We start from the raw sequence: 24,439 nt of genomic DNA on the forward strand, positions 1-24,439 counted from the left end.
GACTGACATCTGTACTCTGTTGCTAGTGGTGTCGGTTTCGCTGTCTAACCGAATTAGTTGTGATGATGATGATCCTTTGTAACCTTTTCAGATGTTGTGTTTAAAGGGGTTAATTTTGAACACTGTTGTATTTACGTTGCTTGTTGCCTTGCTGTCAAAGAATAATTCTTGGAAACTTAGGGGGAGGAAACCCTTCTCAGCATATCTGGACTGGAAGACGTTTTAATTTATCTGATGAAAGTTTGAGATGAGGTAGATTATAGTTCAGACTCTGGTTTATGGTAATACTTGTGATAGGAGATACAAGTTTTAGGTTTTTAGGTTTTTTATTTGCTTTTTAAATCAGTTAATGTTACTGATTCTGTGAAATGTTTTTAAGTTTGACATCAGTCTTAGAAAATTGAAAAGAAATATGGTCATTAAACTTTTGATGATTTAATGTTCTGTTTTTTCACTCCCTGTTAATCAGGTTGCAGGGTAACCGATGAAATTTTACATCTAGTACCAAACATTGACAACTTCAGGTTAACTCTGAGAGCTATCAAACTGTGGGCCAAACGTGAGTTCAGAATTTGTTGGCTAGCTTATTAAAAATGTTTAAACTTTTGTTCAACACTAACTTTTCTTTTTGCTTTTCCCTTATCAACAGGCCACAACATCTATTCCAATATATTAGGTTTCCTCGGTGGTGTTTCCTGGGCTATGCTAGTAGCAAGAACTTGCCAGCTTTATCCAAATGCAATAGCGTCAACTCTTGTACATAAATTTTTCTTGGTATTTTCTAAATGGTATGTGTTTAGATTATATTAAAATAAAATTGATTGTAGACACTGAAGTTTAGTCTTATTTCTATGACATTTCTGCAGCTGGTTTCAGATTGAAATTTTAGTTCATGATGTAGCCATTTAGGTAGACTTGGGGAGATCATATTGTGTAGAAAATGGCAAGCCTAAATTCCGTTCCTTTTCCCTGGCTTTCCCAGGATAGTAAGGCAGGTGCTTTTTGTGCTTCCTTATCCTGCAAATAAACCCTGAATTTTAGCTGTCATGTCTGCTAAAATCCAATGAATGGTATCCGTTTCAGGAACTTTGGATAAAATTTATATATACCACTTCTTTTACCCTTTGGATTCTTCTAAACCTATAGGTCATTAGTTTTGGGAATTGTTTTTTGTGTCAGTTGCCCATTTATCTTTGGCAAAGCATTAAAAATGTAATTGTATGTAAAAAGCTTTTAAGAATATAAATGTGTAAAAAATGGCAATTTGTCATCCCTCGGAGATTAGTCATTGACCCAGGAGAGGTTTTTTTTTTCCCCTTAAAGCTTCCTCATTTCATTATGTTCACATTTGTCAAACATTATTTCTTTTAGAAAAGTAAGATAAAAAATTATTGCCAATTCATATTAGTTTCTTTGGCCTAAAAGATTCAGTTTCTTGATTTTTAATCAAATTGGTATCAGAGATTTGTCTTCCCACTCTATACCTACGAACCCTTGTACCTACTCCCTCTGCAAAAACAGTTCTTTTTAATTACTTTTATAAAAATTTGAGTTATTGGAAATATAATTTAGAACTATGCCACACTTTTCAGTACACATTCTGTTATTTACAGATTTGATAGCACTTAATCACATAGAATCAATTTTGAGGAGATTGACTACAGCATGTCAGGATTTCTGTAATGTTACACATACATAGCAAACAATATTTCTAAAAAGCTAAGCTTGATACTAAGGGTGGCAAATGTTTTCCAATTTTTAAACACTTCCATAAAGGACTGAGGTAGCTAACTCATAGAATGCATCTTGAAAACAACGTATTTGCGTCACAAGGTTTCATTACACATATTCATGTTAACAACTTTTAAGTCGTGAGATAGAGAAAAATTTTCCAAATCAGTTTCTGTAATTATTCATATTCCTTTGCCTAAATGAGTGAACTTGTTCATCCTCACTTGTCTTTGAACATAGCTAGTATAAAGAGAGGATTTTTATCTTTCAAGAGGGATTTATCCTGTTGAAGGTTGAGGTGAACACATCAAATGTCCTGGGATAGTACTGAAAAAAAAAAAAGAATAACGCTTTATCAGTTCTTTGAGAGTCAGAGAAGATGTTTTGACTTCAGCCTAAGAAAGCTACCAAATGGTTTAAGTTAATTTCATAGAGGAAAAGTATTTTGAGTGGTGTTAACATCAACAGAAAGGAGTAAGAGATTATATATATCAAGAGGGCAAAATGAATGAAGAAGGATCACATTCACAAATGCTGTATGTTTAACAAAATACGTTTAGATGGTAATATCCAATAGTCTTATCAAGTGCTACAATCTTTTTAAACAGGGAATGGCCAAATCCAGTGCTATTGAAACAGCCTGAAGAATGCAATCTTAATTTGCCTGTATGGGACCCAAGGGTTAGTGTATTATTTTTTCCCCTACAAATTCGCACTGTGCAATAACAAGTAAAAATCATCTGCATAATCTTCAGGGAGACTTCCCATCCTTTTACGTATGAGTGGACATGTCCGTATTACACTTTTTTTTTTTAGATAACATCAACTATAATTGTCCTCTGATGTGAGAAGCATAATTATGTACCCTGTAAACTCCATTTAATTGTACATAGTTTATAATATCAAGTTCACTAACATTTTAATTTATTCTATATAGAACTACCTTGTAAGTCAAAGTTGTGTGGGCATTTGTGCTTCAAAAAAAAATAAAAGATACTCAAAATCCCTGTATTTTTTTATTTGATCTAAATGTTAAAATTGGGTTGTGGTAGGAGAAGTGTCTAATGTTTACGTGTGGCAGATAACTTCTAAGCAGTATCGCTCTGATTATTATGATGTAATTTTAAAAATTGGTTGGGATATTTCAGATTACAAAAATCGGGTTGGGCTAAAAGAAGAGCTTCTTTTCTGCTTTATGGGAAATTACGACCTTTATCGCTTACTCAGTTTAGATGTTAACAAGCAATTTTTTAATCGATAAAAGAAACATAGGTTTCAATAAGACTTTAAGGTCTATAGATTTGATTTTCTACATTAATTTGCTGTCTTATTGCAGTATTGAAAATAATGCCAGTTTTAAATTCTGTTAATTACATCAAGCTATGTATTTTCAAGTTTTCCAAACCCCAAGCATTTAATTTTGGAAGGATGTGAGTTTACCATTTCCTTTGTGGAAATATGTCACGTATCACTAGTATACAGATTAAGTTATTAAGTCATTTCATTTTTTTCTTAAAATGGTACCACCATGGGTAACCTAGTCTCCGCATGTGTTAATAAGTTTATACGTCCTTTAAGTTAACGGTACATTAAAAACTACGTTTCCATCTTGTTTAAAATTTGTTTTGCACAGAACACTGTTAGGACGTTTCCGAAAAGTATAATTATGTGTACATCCCCATTTCTGTTGTTGAAAAAAGAAAAACTAAACATCAGTAGATGCCCAACTAGAACTTTTTTTGCTCGACAGGTACACTATTTAAGGTTGCCAGAATAGTCATGCCCAAATGATTGAAGCAAACCTTTAGTTTAGACCAAATCTCTGATTCTATAAAGAAATTCTGTAAAAACAATGTCTCCTTACATGGTTTTTCTTTCTCAACTCCAGCTATGAGTGAACTAAAATTTAATCATTGGTTCAGTTTAACAAGGGGTAAAAAGTCCAAGTGTCTGTTGCATATGTACTTGAAGAAACTGATTGGCTGTTGTTGTATGTAGGTAAACCCCAGTGATAGGTACCATCTTATGCCTATAATTACACCAGCATACCCACAACAGAACTCCACGTACAATGTGTCCGTTTCAACACGGATGGTCATGGTTGAGGAGTTTAAACAAGGTAAGTGTTTATCCTTATGCTCTCCTTTATACACGAAGGATTTACATACCATTGTAGACCCAGTTATACAGTTGAAATTGAAGAAAGCATTCACTGAAGTGGGTTTTGGTGTTTATTGATTGATTACAGTATATATTTGAGAAGTGACTTGAAAAGCTCCATTCAATTCCTTTGAGGCAAATTATGTTTGATTATATACTGGAAAGTTAACCAGTTTAAAGCTGTCTCCTTGGCTGTGCCTTTACGGGCTGCTTTAGTGCTATACCATTGCCATGTACAGTTTTAAATGCTACCAGTTTGTCTCCACTGGGTGACGTGAGAGATGCTTTTTACCAGGCACTGTATATACTTGGAAAGAGCTTTGAGCAGGATTGGGGCCAAAGTGCCTATTATTTTGGAAAAACCTCTAAACTTCCATTCGCAGCAGTACTGTTAATTTCATTGCCTAAAAAGGTCTGAGGGAAGTAGCTGAAACAGGATTGTTTGATTTGCTTGATAATAGTCAAGGAAACAGAATTAGCTGTACCACTACCGGCTTCAAACTCAGAAGTGTAAGATTCTTTTCTGTAGTCTGAAGAGGCTCTTCATGGGAGGATGTCGCTTAGGAACATCAGGAAGCTTGTTTTTAGAAAGGCAAGAATCAGAGCTTTGGGGAAATTTTTCTTTCTTGGTTAACGACAGTGCTTCAGTTTTTGGAGAGAGTCATCCTATGAGCATGGCATTTAGTAATGGTAATTTACCAGAAACCTGGCTCTCAAAAAATCCTCCAGCTTTTTGAAAAGTGTGTACGTATGTAAGAGTCTCTGTGCTGTAAAGTCGATAGACCAAAATTGCTATTTGTTAAAGTTACGATTTTAGGATCATAGTGAATGCATGTGGTATGTTTAAGATCTTTAAAATTTTAGATTGTTAGACCGAAGCATGCCAACATTTTAATATGTTTTTAATTTAGGTCTTGCTATCACAGATGAAATTTTGCTGAGTAAGGCAGAGTGGTCCAAACTTTTTGAAGCTCCAAACTTCTTTCAAAAGTACAAGTATGTATTTTAAGGCATGTCAGACATGTTACTCTCTTAAGTAATGGTTTAATGGTAGCATATGTGACCTCTCTTCTTGCTAGGCTAATGTAGTTTAAATTTTCCTTCCTGTCACAAAGGTTGTGTTGATTTTAGTAAACCCCTTATTTTTTCTTTGTTGAGGTAAAGTGTAGTCCCTACCGTTTGCTACCTGGTGTAACCAACCCAACTCCCACGTATGTAGCAACATCCATTCCGTAGGCGTCTCAGTCGTCACCTGAACTCTCAATCTGTATGCGTTGGCAAAGGAGTGAGCAGTTGAAATCTGTAGTTACTGTTCTCTCTTAGGAAACTATTTCCAGCCAGCTCTGGAAACTTACCGTTGAGATCCTATATGAACATAGGCAGAGCTAATAAAATGTCAACATAGAGTCAGGAAAGGGTTTCTAGTAAGTAAAGCACATGATTGGCCTACCATTTCCCCCTAATGTTGATAAAGCCCCTTCCGACATTGCTACAAATAATTTTCTTGGGATCTAAGTGGGTGTAATATTTTTTACTAATGGTTTAATATAATGATAATACCATAGTACAGGTTAAAAGCCTGATTGTGTTGGTTTTGATGAAAATTGTAAGTTATAATAAATCTTACTTTTTAAAACGAAAAAAACGGACTTGCACTTTTATTTGCCCTGAGCTGAAAACTTGCCAAAGTCCCACTTAAAAATTTTTTTTTCTTTAATGCTTGAAACTTTCCTGACCATTTGATCTTGTGTTGGATTGTGTTTTGTAATAATCTAAGCAAGGTTGCTTTATGCTATTTCCCCGATTAAAAACAAGAATGATGACCTTCATGATGTCTCTGTGTTTTGTTTCTGTATCTTTTGCATGAAAAAGCAATATGGAGCCAGCTTAATCGTTGTGTTCTGGGAGCACTGCGTTGTCAGTAAAAAACTTAAATAGCATAACATTGAATGCTCATGTTTATTATTCCCCGTAAGTTTGTGCTTTTCCATTTGGCAGATTTTTTTTGTTTTTTTTTGTTTTTGTTTTTATTTTAACCAATGTTGAGGAAGTACCTTTTGAACATTTAAACTAATAAACATACATTCTGATACTTTAAAAACTACAACATCAAAGTACTTAATTACTTGTATGCAGAATAAGGAAGAAACTGGTTTTGTAGAAAAGTATCAGCATCTCTTAATCCCTGAGAATCAAAGACGAAATCAGATTCATTCTTCCTATCACTTCCTGGTAGAACTCGAGGTGGGTAGAATTGAGGTTTCTGAAATGGCTTCCTTCACTTGAAGAAAGATTAATTGTTGAAATTGAAACCTTGGTAGTGTCATCTATTTGAATAAATTTGCATTACTAGAGCTTTGAAGGTTTTTTTTTTTTTAAACCTTGCTTAATCTTTTTTCTTTTAAAACTTTTGAGCTGTCCTTTAACTGACACCAAATGGTCCCTATAAGGTCTTCAGTGGACTGATTAAAAGGTTACAGATTATTTACTGAATTCTCTTGAAACAAATCATTTTAGGTGATCAAAAATGACTTCAAGCATGATGAGATATGAGGAAGTAGCAACAAATGGAGGGCATTCTATCAGAAAAATTTAAGTTTTAGCTGTGAGTCCTGGGAAAACAGATTTGAAAGCATGACAATAATGGGCTAGTTTCATCTTCCAAATCCTATTTGTATTTTTAACTTCTCCCAAAATGTTCTTCTTTAGAATAGTCTAGTGCTTACTATCATTAGAACGTGCAGGTAGTCACAGGTTTGAAGTTTTCCTTTTAACGTATCACGTGTAATACCCCCCCCCCCCCAAGTGGGCTGTACAACTGAATCGAAATCCTTAGTTGTCTTTTGAGTCAGAGTTGGCTTAGTGTGTCCTGAAACCAGGGCCTTTGGTTATGTATTGGATCTTAGGTTGTAATATCCCTGCCTGTCGTTCTTGGAAGGGTGGGAACCATGGGGGAAATTTCACTTGTCTTACAAAGCAGACAAGTCCATCTTCCAGATGATCTCAGTGTTCTTTGAGAAAAAGGGATAACCTCGCTCTGTTCAATTTTAAATAGCTACAAGAAGATAATTCTCATGTTTTTCCTTTAAGATTATCCAGGTTGACACATAGCAATAAAGGTAATCATCGTTGACATAGGAAATGTGAATACTTCATTCAGGTGTTCCATTTCAATTGGAAAAAGGAGGAGAGGTAACAGGGAGGGGCCAACATGTTCTCTAGGGCGTAGGATTACAATTTCAAGGTGTATGTGTGAATAGAATAATTAGCCTTAAAATGTTTTAAAAACTTAAAATACTAAACTGTAAACTTTTGTTTCTGAATTAAAGATGGAATTGTGAGGAGTTTTCTCTAAGATGATTATATTTTTCAGTGCACATATCTGAGTTGTAGTTTACCCCCAAGTACAATATTCTGATGAAATGGCCAGGAAACCTACTTACATACTATATTTTGGTTGGAAATAGTTATTAGGTAATGAAAGCAACTAAATTGTTCTTAGGAATTTTTAAATAGGTTTTAATTCATTTGGGATACATTTTTATAGTGAAAAAAAATTTTTTTTGGGGAAACATACTTTAAGTTTGGGTCAAGTTAATGACCATTGCATTAAGGCTTCAAAAGTGTCTCCTGAAAGCATTTGAACATCTTAAGCAAATTATAGTAGCAGTTGGAAATAGGGGATCACATTCTTTAGGACAGCAATAAGAAGATATATGTAGTCTAAATTTTGAAGTACTTGTTGGTTTTTCTATTCTCTGGTACAGATCTTAGGAATTGAATACCAGTTTTGGTTTTCAAAACTTTGTTAACAAACTTGGTTGGGATTTGGTTTCTGTTTCTTAGTGGGATGAGTCTTTGTTTTATAAATGGATTCCTAATGGCAGGTTATTTCTGTTGAATGTAATTACTGTATTTAATATCTTGTACTTTAAATTTGCTTAAATGTGGCTGAGTGAAGGATATAACGAGTAGATTACCACGCGCCCCCCCCCCCGCATTGCAATAAGAACCAGTTTGAACTCTTTAAACTTTGAAATTTTAAACTTTAAATTGCCAACAAAATTATGTTCCAATGGATTGTATGTTTTGCCTCTGTAAATAGAGAACATTTGTTGTACTGAAGACTAAGGCGGTGATTAAGAACATCCATTTTAAGTGTTGTAAGATAGTTTAGAGACAGAGTTTTGTCCCCTGTACTAGGTGAATGCAGACATCTTGCTTTTTTTGTTTTTGTGTACATGCCTGCTTTTATAGTTTGTTGTCTCCTGTTGTAAGTTGTTAGACTTCTGTGAGCTCTTTCTCCATCTTCTCCCCCCCCCCCCCCCCAAACTGTTGCCCATTTCCAATCTCCCAGGGACTGGAAATAAGGTAACTGAGCTTGTTAGGATTTTAGTGGACTTAAGAGTATTTAAGGGCTCTGAGTGGGTTTCTGTGTTCGTAAGATGCATGAGCTTTTAGTGCTTTTATGTGACTTTTATTAACTTTTATTTACTTAGGCCATCTGTGTTTGTCCTATTTGGTTTGATCCAAATAATGCAGAACAAAGTAAACTGGTGGTGAAGGAAGTACTGGTCTGTATGGTTTGAACTGCGTATTCACGTACCTGTCTCCGTGTTTCCACATTTACATATGCTGCCTGTGTTCCCTTAAGTTTATAAGTATTTGAAGCCAACTCATTTGAACCTCACAGTTCCCCTGCCAGTAAGAGATGTTATTTTTCAGAGGACGCACACAAGTCTCGCACCTGGGTCACATAGCGATGAAGAATCGTGACTAGTTTTTAAATACTTAATGAGCGTAAATAATAAGCAAACAAATGGAATATTTTAAGGAAGAATGGTTAAAAAATGTTTTTTAACTTCCCAAATTTTCTCTATCCCCTGCCTAAATGTTTTTTCTCTCTCGCTCTCTTTTTTTTTTTTTCCAGATGACTAATTTGAACTGGGGTTAGTAGTTTTTTTTTCCTGGCCTAGGTCAGGCGTTCCGCTTTTGGCCTGAAAACCTCATTCGTCAGATGTGAACGATAAGGGGTTCAGCCTTTTAAAAGAGTAAACTAATTTAAAAATTTTCATCATACCCCAGCTTTCCAAACTAGTAACTATTCTTGGTAATGGTGTGAGTTTGCTTTCTGTGAGGTAGTTTCTGGTGAGAAGTTTGGCTTCTAGCACCTCTGAGATGGGTTCTGTAGAAGAGTATATTGGATGAAAGTTTTTTGGTATTATAAAATTATATGGATTATACTCTAGTTGTAAATAGTTTGATTTAAAAAGATTAAAATAGGTATTTAGTTCTGATGGTATGTTGTGAAATGAAAACTTGCCTTTTCTCTGATGGAATTGGATTCCGCATAAAAATCAGATTTCTGTGTTGATCTCACGTTAGTGAAGTCTGCTTTTTTTTTTTTTAATAGAAGTTTACACTCTTCCTTGAATAAAATCCTGAGGCCTACCTTCAGTATTCAGTTTAATTTTTGCTACCTTTTAATTTGAGTTAAAAAGCATGATGTGTTTGAACTGTTTTGAACTTACTGATAGAATATGTGTATTTAGTGATCCTGTTTTTGTGTCCAAAGCCGTGGTGCGTTACTTCAATTAAAACAATTTTGTTTTAATATATTTTAGTGAGCAGCTTATAGATAGAAAGCACTCCATCAGAGTCTTTGGACCAAACCCATCAGTTCATATTTATTCATTGTCCTTGAATTAAGCTGCTTTGGGGTAATTATTTATAAAATCACTCTTTTTTTTTTTTTTTTTTTAGAAGAATTAAACTCACCAGTAAGAAACTTGTGAAAATTAGCTTTTATGATTTTATGGACACACTGAGATTGTGATCCCCCCCTTGCTAAATTGATGCTGATCTGTAACTGTCGCAAAGCTATTACATTATGGTATTAATATCCAGCACAAAGCAGTTAAATAAAATAAATAGCATGTTGTCTTTATCTCCAAAGGCATTATATTGTACTTCTAGCAAGTGCGCCAACAGAAAAACAGCGCCTAGAATGGTGAGTATAAGATTAGACTTTACAGAAAAAATAAGCAAAAATCAGATAGCTACAGAGCACAGTAGGAGATGGGAGGAGGTTTTGCTCCCATCCAGTTTGGTTTGATTCATAAGCCGAGCTTTACTACTTGAAATGGAAGTAGAGGAATTTGGGGATCCATACACCATTTCCGTTTTTATTTCCCTTATGGAGATCCACGTATCATTAACTGTATATTTAAGGTGCTTTGTTTTAGTGTTCTGATTTTTATCCTTTAAATATTTGCGGGGATGTCTTTTGTAACCTTCTTAGTTTGAAATGTGGCTTGGTTCTCCTTGCTCAGTTTTTGCGTCAGCATTTTTGGTTAGAGCATGAGACTGGTTTTATCTGTGGACGTTCAGATGGTTGAACTGCTCTCACGTGTGTTTAAGTGTGAACTTGCTGTTACTGCTTTGCATAAACATACTTGACTTTGTGCATTTTATTTTATTTTTTAAATTAACCAGAATTTTCATTAATACTAAGTGACATTTGTTCAGGGTGGGCTTGGTGGAATCAAAAATCCGAATCCTGGTTGGAAGTTTGGAGAAGAATGAATTTATTACACTGGCTCATGTGAATCCCCAGTCATTTCCAGCACCCAAAGAAAATCCTGACAAGTAAGCAGTCTTCTAACTTAATCTAGTTTCCTCCTCTCCCTTTCAGCTTTTACTCATAGAAGCTTTTTATAGTCGATTTTTAATAACTAGAGTCCCTATTCTGTTGATCAGATAAGGCACAAAACCAATTTGAGATTTATAGTTTAGGTTTTCCGCATCAGAAACCTTGAAGAGAAAAACTATTTCTTGAGAAAAATCAATGCTAAAATAAATTGTTTTCTCTGATAATAGTCTAATGATGAGGTACCTATTAACTAATTAGAGTTCAAATTATGCGGATCTACCTTTTAGCATTTCTTTACATTTCTCCCCCCCCCCTCCACCTTACTGTGCGGTGCTTGTTAGAATAGCTGCTATACCAAATGTGTCTTGCTGTTTATCTTAATTTTTTAAAAAAGAACATGCTTTCATTTGACCTCGCAAAAATCCGATTTGTGATGGAGTCTGGAACATTGAGAAGATCTGTTAATAAAAGGCTCATGTTTTTCTTTTAAGAGTCTTTTATAGGTCAGTTTCTGGTTCAGTGGTTGCTGTATTATTACTCATACAAAATCTACTTTGCTTTATACTTTGTTGCATTTGGAACGTGAATAGAGTTTGAGTAGCGAGCTTTAAAAAAATAAAGTAGCATTAAAGAAAGATTGAAAAATAGAAGTAATTGATCATTTGAGATTATGCTGCAGTGGTTTAGCTGTTATTCTGATTTGTTTATACAGGTTATTTCCTGTTGCAGTCCTGTAAATGAGTTGTATATTTGAGCTTTTTATAATTTTTTGTTGCTGTAATCTAAATTACTAAAAGACTGATATTTTCAGTAGATTATTAAGTCTACTGATGGAGATTCAAAAGTAGCTGAATCACCCATTGTTCCTGTTGTTATGCTGTAGTCACATTATTGTCGGTGCCACGTTTTTGATTGAGTTGTAACATTTTAAGGAATGTATGTTAAGTTCTAGTTAAATTTTTATATCTAGAATCACCTTTTTTGTTTCAGATTTTTCTAAAATGCATTATTCCTTTTCCCTCTTCAGTTTGAACATAGTTTTTGTACTTTGGTACCTTTGGGTCATTTTTTTGTACTTTGGTACTTTCGGGTCATAACGTTGGTTGTCAGCACCCTGTTCATATAGTGTCAGGGTTAGGGGCGGGAATGACAGGCATGGGGGGAGGGGGGAGGGCTTGGAGTAGTGATCGGGTTCGGGTTTAGAACTTAGTTTGCTTATACATTTGTATCCTGTTTTCCCACGTACCTCAGATTGTAACCACATTGATAACATTTTCATGAAATAAACTAGTAACGCTTTTCTTACTTTGCAGGGAAGAATTTCGCACGATGTGGGTGATTGGGTTAGTGTTTAAAAAAACAGAAAACTCTGAAAATCTCAGTGTTGATCTCACCTATGATATTCAGTCTTTCACAGATACAGGTATATCTCTGCTTGGATGATCAAAACCCATAACTTGCATATTTGAATTTGTCTTCATGTATACCATAGCGATATTTGCAGTAACTGTTAATTTACCTGGGAATATTGAACAGTGGTTATCAAAATAATCTTAATGTTTTTGGATTAGGTATTAGTTTTGGTCATGTCTAAGATAAAAATGATTTTTTCGTATTGTAGATTTAAAGTTAAGGAGGACCATTTAAAATTTGTTCACAATTACTTATAAAATTGGATGCCACTTGAGTATTGATTGTGTGAAGGACTGAGTCTGTGTCTGACTGCCTCAGTGATCTTGAACTTTAGACATTTTCAAAGCTAGACATCTGGTAACTTGAAATTTTATTCTCTGTGTCAAATAATAGACTCCAGTGTTGATTCATGGGTAGAGAATAGGGTGATTAGAGCTACATTTCACATTAACCTATACCCTGAGATAGAAGGTAGTCCAGTTTAACTAAAGTGCACATGGTGGGTGTAGTTCACAGAACCTCAGGCTGTTCTGTGTATGTGTGTGTGTGTGTGTGTGTGTATAGGTGCACAACTTTCCAAGAGGATGGTGAATACACATGGAGAGAGTGATGAGTAGGGACTCTTTTTTTTTCCTCTTACACATCTCCTTTTCTCCCCATTAAAAAAAAAGTTTAGTGTATGTCATTTTCACCTGTCCCCAATAAGGAGTTGTCCCCTAAGAACCTTCAACTGTAACATTAAACATTTTGTACCTCCTTAGAGGAGAGACAAAAATCGGTCCAGTTTGTGAAAAAGTCAGTATCGTACACTAAGTGTGAAGAAATGAAAGGAAAAGAGTGTGTCTTTCGGTGTGTAAATGCTCAGGTGCGGTGACTAGGAGGCAGACTCAGGTAGTCAGGTGATTACACGTATGTGCAGAATCGCCAGCAGCGTGACATCTGTGAGTTCCTGCAGGTGCTCTCTGTTGTGACCCAAGAGACCGCCAGCGGCAGGATTGCCATTGGTGACACAGCGGCTAAAGTTTCCAGTAAATTGAAAGGTGAACTCTAAATGAGACACCTGGTAGTTGTCTTCTTGAAAAATTCAGATTAAAAACACTCTGTTTCTTATGTAAAATTGAGCTGATTTCTTGGTTCAAATAATTGGTAAGCAAGTTTTTCATTTCTAGGGATGTAAGTGGGATGTGGCACATTTCTTTATTGTGGGGAACATTGAAGGGTATTTAGTGTCCCTGGCAGTGGTAACCCTTAATTGCTGTGACAATGAAAACATTCCTCCACATTTCTTAGCATGTGCTTTGGAGGGTGATAACTTCACTTGCTGAACACCGCAGAATGTTTTTTTCCAAAGTAAAAATTCTGATGTCGACTTAAACTATTTAAAACTAACAAATCATGTAGAGATACTTGAATTAGAAAATTGGTTTTGTGCATTTCATCTAAGTTTAGCTGTTTATCAAAGATTGTGCTAATGAACCATCAAGATTTTAAAGGACTTGTAGTTATTTTGGGAAGGAAGTGTTTAGTTTTCCTGTATCTTGAAACATTTTAATGGAATACTTGGTGAGATTTTCTCAGAAAACAAGTTTAATATGTTCAGTACTCCAATTCTTAACTTCCAGTCTCTTCCACCTTCTCTTCAGATCTTTTTAATCTCAGGTATTGGCGACTGTATCCCTGTATTTGTGCAAGCTAGAAATCTTGGAGTCCTCCAGGGCTCCTGTTTTTCTCATACTTGATACTGATGCATTAAAAAATCCTTTTGCCTCTACTTGTAGTATTCATTGAGATTCCTGCTACTAATTGCTATCTCTGTTGCCGTCACATCAGTCCAGGCCCTTTGTCATTGCTCTGTTGTATTACTGCCGTTACTACAGTTTCCCCGGCCTGACCTCGCCCAGCTATTAATAGAATAATAGCTATTTTCAGTCAGCGTCCAAAATGATACTAAGCCAGATCATGTCTCACCAGCTTAAAACCTATCATGGCTACCCGTCTCATTTGGAATAAAAGTCTCAGGCCTTCCTTTCTGTGGTTTGCAAGCTTTTACCTGATCTGGCCTTCTCACTATGCCTCTGGCCTCGTTTCCTGTTGTAAGTTCAGAATCCTTTATCCACATATCTCAGGGCCAGGAAGGTAATAAAGTTAGTAAGTAAGATTCCTAGTGGGGACTGGACGACTGGACGATGCCTGGTATTTGGTAGTCCGAGACAGGAACATTTCTGCAGGGAACTGTTCGGTATTTGCATTAAGTAAGCGAAGGTAGAGACCAAACAGCCACACGTTGGTAGTTTAGATCAGGGTGTGTTGTTGCCACGTGACTTCTGATGCCCATTTTAGGAAAAACTTCTGTGTTGGGCGCTTTGGGGATTTTAGAACTGCTGTTAAAGGACTTTAACTTTTCCTTTACTTTTCCTTCCCTCCAGTGGCCTTTTTGTGGTTCCTCAGACATTCCCAAAGTGAGTCCTTGACATTGGCTCTTCCTGGAATGAATGCTGGTCCGCCAGTTGCTTCTTACTTTCACTTAGGTTTCCAGGCTCGTGTCCTCTCACTTTCCAGGCCCAGCTTCTCTCCTCGTCTTCCCTACTCAGTTTCCCTCTGTAGCACTATCATCATCTGATACGAAATATTTGTTACTTGCTCTCTTTCCTATTTATTGTATTGTCACTACGAGAATGTAGACTCCATAAAGTTCTTTTGGTCTCTTAACTCTTTTCTATGTCCCCCATGTCCAGAACAGTGTGATACAGTGTGGGTGCTCAGTAAATACTCGTTGTATGACTGACTGAATTGATTTTTCCATTTTGGGATTCTCTGGAACTTAGGTGGATTAATTTATTTGTAGCATTTTGTTTTTGTTCCTGTGACCTCTATTCAGTTATTTCTATAACAGAACATGTTGCTACTTAAAGTCTTTTTTCTGCAGATTCTTGAAACGCTGTGTTTAGGTATAGTTAATAAGCTTGACTTTTGCTACATTTGTTATATAATTGGGCTAGAGTTGTAAATTATACTGGTAGCACAAAAGGGTATGGGTTTTAGAAACTCCTTTTGTCCAGTTCTGTTGTTTCTTAGAGTTGCTATTTTAAAGTTCTTTAAAGTTACTATTTTAAGGGCCTCCTGGGTGGCTCAGTCGGTTAAGCATCCGATTTCGGCTCAGGTCATGATCTCGTGGCTCGTGGGTTCCAGCCCCGCATCAGGCTCTGTGCTGACAGCTCAGAGCCTGGAGCCTGCTTCCGATTCTGTCTCCCTCTCTCTGCCCCTCCCCCCACTCGTACTCTGTCTCTCTCTCTCTCTCTCTCTCTCTCTCAAAAATAAACAAACATAGGGGTGCCTGGGTGGCTCAGTCGGTTAAGCATCTGACTTTGGCTCAGGTCATGATCTTGTGGTTCGTGGGTTCGAGCCCCGTGTCGGGCGCTGTGCTGACAGCTCAGAACCTGGAGCCTGTTTTGGATTCTGTGTCTCCTTCTCTCTCTGCCCCTCCCTTGCTCCCACTCTGTTGTGCGCTTGCTCGCTCTCTCGCTCTCTCAAAAATAAATAAACATTAAACAAATTTTAAAAATAAACATAAAAATAAGATTATTTTAAGAGTTATTGCCCTGGAAGAATTAGTATACTTTGTGCTTTTATTCTTTATATACACCTTGTGGTGATAGAGTTTGCTCAGGCAATGGAATTTGTCAGATCATTTTTTTGCCTGATGGTTTTGAAGTTTTATGTACAGTACTGGTAGAAGAAGATCCCTACTTAGAATAGCTTCTGCTGGGTGAGTTTAACTGCCTTTATTAAAATGTTGCTATTTCTTGTAACGATTTCCTAATTGTGTAGTTTATAGGCAAGCAATAAACAGCAAGATGTTTGAGGTGGACATGAAAATTGCTGCAATGCATGTAAAAAGAAAGCAACTCCATCAACTACTACCTAATCATGTTCTTCAGAAAAAGAAAAAGGTAAATTTAGCAAGTACTTAACAAAAGCATTACTGACATAATGTTTTTACTGTATTCAGCCTATCAGTTACTCAGCGTTTAGACTCAGTAAGTCACACACATGAAGTAGATCACAGCAGGTGAAAAATCTGTTCTAGGGAGCAGCTCCATTATGTGAAACCTTGCTTCCGGTCAAGTTTCTTGCATGTACTTGATTCAGACCTCACACAGACATGGAGATGCTTCTTCACCCTTATTTGATATAAACGTATATTCTCTTTTCAAATTTTTCTACTGTCCATTTACTATCCCACCTATAGCAGTACCTGATTTCTTTTCCTTTAAAAAGTAGACAAATTAGGTAAATTGTGGATCAAGTAAATTCTGTGGCTTGTTACAAAAATGGCTTTATTTTGTTAAGAATTATATATGTATATTGCTTAAAAATTAAGTTGTAGAGTATGAAAATCACAAGCAGAGCTGACCAGAATTAATGTTTTGTAGTTTATTGTTCTGGGAATGGTGCTTCCTGTTGAATAACTTATAGCTGTGTTTTTCTCGTTTGGACTCCTAGAGAATATATTAGAATTTTAGCGCAGAGATGACAATTAGATTTTTAACGTTATATGATTTCAAAAATAGACGGCTTATTTCTGTAACGGAATACTTAACACACTGCCGTGAAAATAATTGGACTAGAGCTATATGATATTAATATGTTTAGTTAGATGCAGATGAATATGTACTATTTAATAATTTTATCTAAAGTTTGCAAGTTTAAAAATGTAAAATGACATATTTTTTAAGAGAGAATAGGAAAGAAAAGTCTGTTCGAGAACGATGGCCACCACTTTTCAGGGTGATGGTTGGTCATCTGGGGCTGGGGCTGGGGCTGGGACAGAGGATGAAGCTAACACACAAAGGGCTTCAGCATCATAAGGTTTTGTGCTTTGGGGCATAGCGTTTATTATGGTACAAGCATCTGAGCCAAGGACGAGACTTTGTGGGTCAGCTGGCTCGATTTCAGGTCTCACGGCCTCCCAGCTGTGAGACTCGGGCCAATTCTGGACCAAATGTCATGTTCTTGATTCACTTTTTCTCTAAAATGGAGCTAATATTTCCATCTACCTCGTTAGGTATTTTGTAAGGATATTATAGGTACTCTGTGCTTGGCACATAGTGAGTGCTCATACTTGTTTCTGTTGTTATCATAACTTTGGGGGCAGAGGTACTTACTTGCCTTTTTATTTTGGTCTAAAATGCAGGTGTAAAAGGCATCTTCATTTTTAAAATGGCTTACCACAGTAAAGCCTTTATACGGCTTGTCATTCTCTTCTCAACCTGATGCTTTTTTATGAGTTAACTAAGTAATATCTAGAAAGTGATAAAATGTACTTCTGTTATTTCAAGCCATTTTATTTGTTTAATTGTTATAAAGCATACATAAAGTTTACCAGTGAACAGTTTTATTTTTAAACTAAAGTGTCAAGTCAGACATTTGTCTTCTAATTGTCCCTTGGTGTTATTAATGAGTTTAAACAACTGCACTTAAATATGTATTTACTGCGTGTAAAAATATGTAAACATTTTACGCATTTTCAGAAGTGAATGTAAATATAAATAGATTGTTGTTCTTTAACACTTACTTCCATTAAAACAGCTATTTATAACTGAGGTAATTAGATTTTCCAGGACCCTTGGTTCAGATTACCTTTTAAATTAAAATTCCTATCTAGGGGTGCCTGGGTGGCTCAGTTCGTTGAGTGTCGGACTCTTGATCTCAGCTTAGGTCTTGCTGTTAGTATCGTAGTAAGTTCATGCCCATGTTGGGCTCCGGGCTGGGCATGAAGCCTACTTTAAAAAAAAAAAAAAAACCCAAAACCAAAAACCCTGCTACATTGATGCTTGGAGCAACTAAAGTATAGTTTAAGTAAATTTTTTTCTACTTCTTAAAGTTTTATCGACTTACACATAATCATCTGGAATTTGAAAAGAATTATGAATGATCAGAAATTTATTATTTAGTCCAGACATTGTATTTATCAAATGAAGCTTAACTATAATCTTATCACCCAGTAACAGCTACTCTTCAGCATTTCAGTTTTATTTCTATATAGACCTTTCAGTGCACATATGTAACCTATACATATGTATTTTTAAAAGGTTTTTGGTGATACTTGCCTTTTGTGACCTCCTCTTTGGGTGCTTATTATGTATCCAGATTATATTACATTACAAATACTATGTGGCTGCTTAGTATTTCTTTGTATAGCTATGGTATGCTTATATCTGTCCTTGATTTGACATCATTTAGATTATTTCTAGCCTCTAGTAAAATAGTATTTTCTTGTTTTTAGAAGTATCTAGAGATCTAGATCCATGAAGCTTTTCTTCTAGACTCTTACTAATACCATCCTTTTATAAACTGCTATTTGCAAAGCACAGTACAAGTGTTTTTCTGTATTGAATACTACAACAGTCTACAAGTATGTCTTTTATAGGAGAAACAGAGTGGCTAAAAAACTTGCCCAAGGTTGTAGAGTAAGCAACATGACTTGAACCTAGGTTTCTCTCTTTAGTATGTTCTGTCTTTATCTTTTATTGGAAAGTTTCGATAGAACCTTTATGATTTCTTGGCATTGAAGTCTCTTGCCAAATTTGGTATGGATACAGAGGCAAAGCAGAGCAGCCGTTTTGTGTTCAGACCAACCAGTTAAAACCTCCACGTTCACAGATCATCCTCAGCAGTGGCCTGTTGTCTCATAGGTATTTTGATCACCTGGTCAGGCAGGTAACTGTAGAATTGAGTGTAATTTACTTCCTGTACAAATCTTTGGTGGAGAGTGAAATTGGTAGCATTTTTGTGTAGGAAAGATGCTCATTAGAAGATTTGTTTCACAACGCAACTGACTACGTGAACAAGTGGCATTACTTTCTCTTCCTCTCCCTTCTGCCAAATCTCATCTTCCCCGTTTGATCAGTAACTAGAGAGCACACGCACATATGCACATGCACGTAAATGGTGTATGGGTTTTTGTCAACAGTGCAGTCCTTTCCATTAAAATGTTTCTGTAGAGGGTGCCTTGGGTGCCACAGTCTGTTAAGCATCCGACTGTTGAGTTTGGCTCAGGTCATGGTCTCATGGTTTGTGAGCTCAAGCCCTGCATCAGGCTCTGTGCTAATAGCTAATAGATTTTTCTGTCTGTCTTGCTCTGTCCCTGTCCTGCTTGACCGTGTTCTCTCAAAATAAATAAATAATACCTTTTTAAAAAAGAAGGAAAGGAAAAACAATTCAATAAAATGTTCCTGTAGGTAAATGAGCACCAAGGTTAAAAAGTATTCTGGAAAAAAAAGAAGCTGAAGAAACTCCATTTGATATTGCAATACTATTGATTGTAGAAAGAGAAACCAACTAAGTTGTTTAGAAATCAATTTTCATCCCATATAACCATTCATAGTTTAAGTTTTATTTTGGCTTTCCTATATTAAATAACCTTTTTGAGTGCTTTGATTTTTGAGAAGCAAGACTAGCATTAGGATTTACATGTGGATATTAGGTTTCACTTTCACAAAATTTATTTTCACAGGAAAATTTATACTAGTGGATGTATCATGTTAAAATTCTAAGTTGGCAGTCAGAGCACCAGAAGTTCTTGCTTTGAGAGAAGCTCATTTATTTACAAATGTTTAGAAATGGCGCTACACTGTACTTAGTTGATAATTTTTTTGAAATTACACGATTTTATATTCATTTCAGAATAATTAAAAATTGATTTAAAAATTGCTCATAAACCCTATAACCAGAGATCCTCGTTGCTAGTATTGTTTATCATCTAGACTGTTTTCCTAATACAGATGTCTGTGTGTCTGTGTATATTCATAGTCCTCTGATTTAAGGTCCATCTGTTGCCACACGAGAGTGCTTTTTAGTGCGCAGCGTGTCTTAAGCACAGTGTGTACGTTTAGTTTTGCACCGTTTCTCCTGTTTTCTCCCGTGGAGGAACTGTCTTGTGGTCCGAGGCCTCTTGGAGGCCAGCAAGTGTACATCTCCCAAATGTTTGCCTTGTAAGTCAGCATGACACTTCTGGTTTTTCCGGACCTCATTCCTTTGTACTTTCTAATAGAAATCATTTGTCAGAGTAAAAGATGTTGGTGTTTCAGAGATCTGGCTAAAATAAAGATACGTTTGAAATATATTTCAAATATTTAATTTATCTAATATTTAATTTAAAATAAAATTAAAAATATTTAATTTTACTAATTGCAGCATTCAACGGAAGGTGTCAGATTGACACCTCTCAATGACAGCAGCCTCGACTTGTCTATGGACAGTGACAACAGCATGTCTGTGCCTTCACCTACTAGTGCTATGAAGACCAGTCCATTGAACAGTTCTGGCAGCTCTCAGGGGTAAGGCAGACGAGGGGATGAAGTGGAGTGGCTGTTGACTAAACACATTTGATGGATTCTCTCGTTAAAGTCATCTGTTTATTTTTCCCCATCTTCTGACTTTTTTAAAAACAGCAATTAAACTTATTTTGGGGAGGAAGTAATTATTTTTGTCCTGTTGTGTCGTACTTGTATTCCGTTTTTGGAACAGGTATGTCTTCATTCAGATACGAATGAATGTTAGCGCCGTAATCCCTCAAGTTTCCGACACAGATAGTTCCTGACTTTCGTGGTTCGACATTTTTTGACTTTATAATGGTGCAAAAGCAGGACAAAGTCGGGAAGAACCATGCTTCGCGTTTTGAATTTTGACCCTTTCTGGGACTAGCAACATACTGTGTACGATAGTCCCCGATGCCTGGCACCAGCAGAGAGCCCCGAGTCACAGGGTCAACGGCCGGTACCCAGACAGCCATTCTGCACCCGTGCAACCATTCTGTTTTCCCTTTGGTACAGTATTCAGTAAATTACAAGAGATATTCACTTTATTATAAAGTAGGCTTTGTGTTAGGTGGTTTTGTCCAATTACAGGCTAACGTAAGTGTCCCGAGCATGTTTAAGGTAGGCTAGGCTAAGCTATGACGTTTGGTAGTTGGTTATGTGTATTAAATAGATTTTCGGCTTAAGATATTTTCAATTTATGATGGCTTTACTGGGATGTAATCCCAACTTAATCCAGAAGGAGCTGTATTGAGATATCTGCTAACCTTCAGTGAACTGTGTGGTGTGCTAAGGAGAACGGACAAGAGAGAGAAAACCACCTTTCTGTCCTGGAGCTGCTTCTATATGTGCAGCAGGAGAACACATCTATGAAAATATTAGGGGTCTCCTGAAGGAGGTGAAGATCTCTGTGGGCTGGTTTAAGTTACAGGAAACTTTTTTTTTTATATATAAGTGGGAGAGGGGCAGAGAGAGAGAGAGAGAGAGAGAGAAAATCTCAAGCAGGCTGTGCTCTGTGAGCACAGAGCCCAGCACAGAACTTGATCCCACTAACTAACTGTGAGATCGTGACCTGAGCTGAAATCAAGAGTCTGGTGCTCAACCAACTGAGCCACCCATGCACCCCTAAATATTTTTCTTACGAAAGAAAGACATGGCTATGGTGGCAAAAATTAGAACACAAAAAGCCATATTTATTTTTACTTCTGTAAATTCTTAGGGTATATCCTTGCAGAGTCTTTTTTTGTTTGTTTTAATGGAAATAACTAGGGTATCTTCAAAGTGAGCTGTTTATGGTAGACTTCTCAGGTGCTGCTAATATTTTTAGTTGTGCCGATCATTTTGTTAATTAATGAGTTGATACTTAAAACTTGCAGTTTTGTGAATGCGTGTTATATTTCATATTTTGTATTTTAAGAAGCAGTTTTAAATATCGGATTGCTAGTTAAAATACAACTAATGGCAGAGGTGGAGGTTAGGATGATTCTTTGGACAAATACGCAGTAGGGGAGATGTAGATGTACAGTCAGATAGGGTCACTTTTCTTCTCTTGGCCTTTGAATGCGTGCTGTGTTTTTAGGCTAATTGTGCACAGTCTGAAGACTTCAGGCACGAACATGGATTCTAAATCTTGTAGTTTAAAAAAAAAATTTTTTTTTTAATGTTTTTATTTATTTTTGAGACAGAGAGAGGCAGAGCATGAGCAGGGGAGGGGCAGAGAGAGAGGGAGACACAGAATCCGAAGCAGGCTCCAGGCTCTGCGCTGTCAGCACAGAGCCCGACGTGGGTCTTGAACTCACGGACTGTGAGATCATGACCTGAGCCAAAGCCGGATGCTTAACCGATTGAGCCACCCAGGCTCCCCTAAATCTTGTAGTTTTAAAAGCACTTCCCCATTTGTAGAGTCTTAATTTCCAGGGATTTTTTTTTTCTTTTTTTTAAGTTTGAGTGTTCTTCCCTGCCCCCCCCCCCCGCCACAAAGAAGCAGACGTTTTAATAAGAGGTTTGGGGTTTGTATAGAAGCTTTTGTACTTTGAGTTTGTGCACATGTATGTAAATAGGCATACATACTAAGTAACTTCAGAAGTTTTAATATTAGTTTCTTACATAATAGTAATCTTCTGTAAGTAACTTCTGGATTTTAAGTTATAATTGTATATTTGCTTAGCAAACTTGGAGTATTTATTATACACTAGCCATTTTGCTAGCTATTTCTGGGTTTCTCTTGCATCTGTGGTGCTTCTCTGGCCAGCTGTCCCTTTCTGTTTAAGACACTAGATGTGTGTGCCCTCTCCACAGTCCTGTGTCCTTGTCGTCTTCCTCGGTGGGGGGAAGGGGGGACGGGGAACCCCTGTGCTTGTTGATGTCTGGGCTTCCCTGTACCGGTGAACTCTCCAGAGCTTTAGTGAGCTGACTGCTCTGGTTGCACCTGAATGTCATGCAGGCACTGAAACACAAAGTCCTTTTGTGTTGCCACCTTGTCCTGGCGTCGTTGTTCCACGGTTGGCAGAGAGAGTGACAGTCTTTACAGAGGACTTTGTGCTTTGGTTTTTCTTCGCGGGGGGGGGGGGGGAAGTAATTAAAATGAGATTATTTAACTACGATAGGATTGGTTTGAGACAGAAAAGTTGAAGAGATAGGAAAGTAAAGGATGAAGGGTTTGAGTTTGCTGCGATGACAGGAGGCAGTGGGATCCAGAACCTAGAAGAGGAGGGATGGCTTTGAAAGCCTTTGTTGTTTATCTGGGTCACTGGGTGGTCTTTTAGGGTGTTATGAACCCTTAGATTTTGTAAGCAGAAACTACAAAGTTTCTACCTTTGTAGAAAGGTAGAAACAAGAAATTTCTTATTTATAGCGTTTGACAGAGTTTTCTTATACCCCACATCAGTTAAGTCTGTTTCCCCAAATCAGATACGATCAGGTTTTTTGTTGTTGTTGTTTAAAACTACCCTGTCTAGGGGCACCTGGGTGGCTTAGTTGGTTAAGGGTCCGACTTCGGCTCAGGTCATGATCCCGTGGTTTGTTAAGTGTGAGCCCGTGTCAGGTTCTGTACTGGCAGCTTGGGGCCTGGAGCCTGCTTTGGATTCGGTGTCTCCTCTCTCTGCCTCTCGCTCTCGCTCTCGCGCGCTCTCTCTCTGTCTCTCTCAAAAATAAACATTAAAAAAAGAACTGTCCTATCTAATATGCTAGTCACTAGCCACAAGTAGAGATTTAAATTTATTAAAATCATATAAAATTATTCCTTGTTTTGCCAGCCATGTTTCAAGTGCAGAGTAGCTACATGTGAACAGTGATTACCGTAATGGACAGCACAGCTCTAAGAGTTCTGTGGGGCAGCACTGCTCTAGAATGTCTGTGTGCTTTTGGTTGTTGGCTACATTTTATCAAAGTCAGTTACTGATGTATATGTAGAAGTAAAACTAAAGAATCATTTCCTTTAGAAAATAACTTCACATATTAAATTTTGTTATGGAATTTTATTTTATATTTCACTGTTTTGTTTCTCTTTCTTTCTTTCTTTTCTTTCTTTTCTTTCTTTTCTTTCTTTTCTTTCTTTTAGCAGAAACAGTCCTGCTCCAGCTGTAACAGCAGCATCTGTGACCAACATACAGGCTACTGAAGTTTCTGTGCCACAAGTAAATTCCAGTGAAAGCTCAGGGGGTAAGGTGATGGGGTTGACAGGCTTGAGAATATTTACACTGTATTTGGTTTTATCCTTCGTTTTGCAAGATGGCTTTATTTGTTGATTAAGTTGCCTGAATTCAGTTGTTTGACACTGTCGTATAATAGCGAAATAAAATTCAGAGACCTAAATAAAGCTTTACTTGTACCTTGCTGTTAATATGATTTATTGTAATTTTTGTGTGTTCATGTACTTGACCTTCTTAGGTACATCGAGTGAAAGCATTCCTCAAACTGCCACACAGCCAGCCATTTCACCACCACCAAAGCCTACGGTCTCCAGAGTTGTTTCTTCAACACGTCTGGTAAACCCACCACCTAGACCTTCAGGAAATGCAGCAACAAAAATACCTAATCCTATAGTAGGAGTCAAGAGGACATCCTCACCTCATAAAGAAGAGAGCCCCAAGAAAACCAAAACAGAAGAGGTATCTATATATTAGTTAGCCATGGGAATACCAGCCTGCGTATTTTAAAATCCAGT

At 36.8% G+C, this 24,439-nt stretch overlaps 1 protein-coding gene across 17 annotated transcripts in view; it reads left to right on the forward strand.

The window, feature by feature from the left end:
• Positions 1–24,439, forward strand: part of PAPOLA (poly(A) polymerase alpha) — a 62,174-nt gene that overhangs the window by 27,775 nt on the left and 9,960 nt on the right. For 10 of the 17 annotated variants that reach the window (XM_043556974.1, XM_043556981.1, XM_043556979.1 and 7 more), the window contains 12 exons: positions 470–559; positions 650–788; positions 2,340–2,412; positions 3,730–3,850; positions 4,803–4,887; positions 9,848–9,901; positions 10,420–10,539; positions 11,857–11,966; positions 15,785–15,906; positions 20,153–20,295; positions 23,834–23,934; positions 24,163–24,383. In XM_043556974.1, coding sequence (XP_043412909.1) covers positions 470–559; positions 650–788; positions 2,340–2,412; positions 3,730–3,850; positions 4,803–4,887; positions 9,848–9,901; positions 10,420–10,539; positions 11,857–11,966; positions 15,785–15,906; positions 20,153–20,295; positions 23,834–23,934; positions 24,163–24,383 — 1,379 coding nt within the window. The remainder of the gene's footprint in view (positions 1–469; positions 560–649; positions 789–2,339; positions 2,413–3,729; positions 3,851–4,802; positions 4,888–9,847; positions 9,902–10,419; positions 10,540–11,856; positions 11,967–15,784; positions 15,907–20,152; positions 20,296–23,833; positions 23,935–24,162; positions 24,384–24,439) is intronic. The other 7 variants (XM_043556975.1, XM_043556982.1, XM_043556980.1 and 4 more) reach the window with 1 other exon arrangement.

Source organism: Prionailurus bengalensis, chromosome B3, assembly GCF_016509475.1.
Source record: "Prionailurus bengalensis isolate Pbe53 chromosome B3, Fcat_Pben_1.1_paternal_pri, whole genome shotgun sequence".
Taxonomy (NCBI): domain Eukaryota; kingdom Metazoa; phylum Chordata; class Mammalia; order Carnivora; family Felidae; genus Prionailurus; species Prionailurus bengalensis.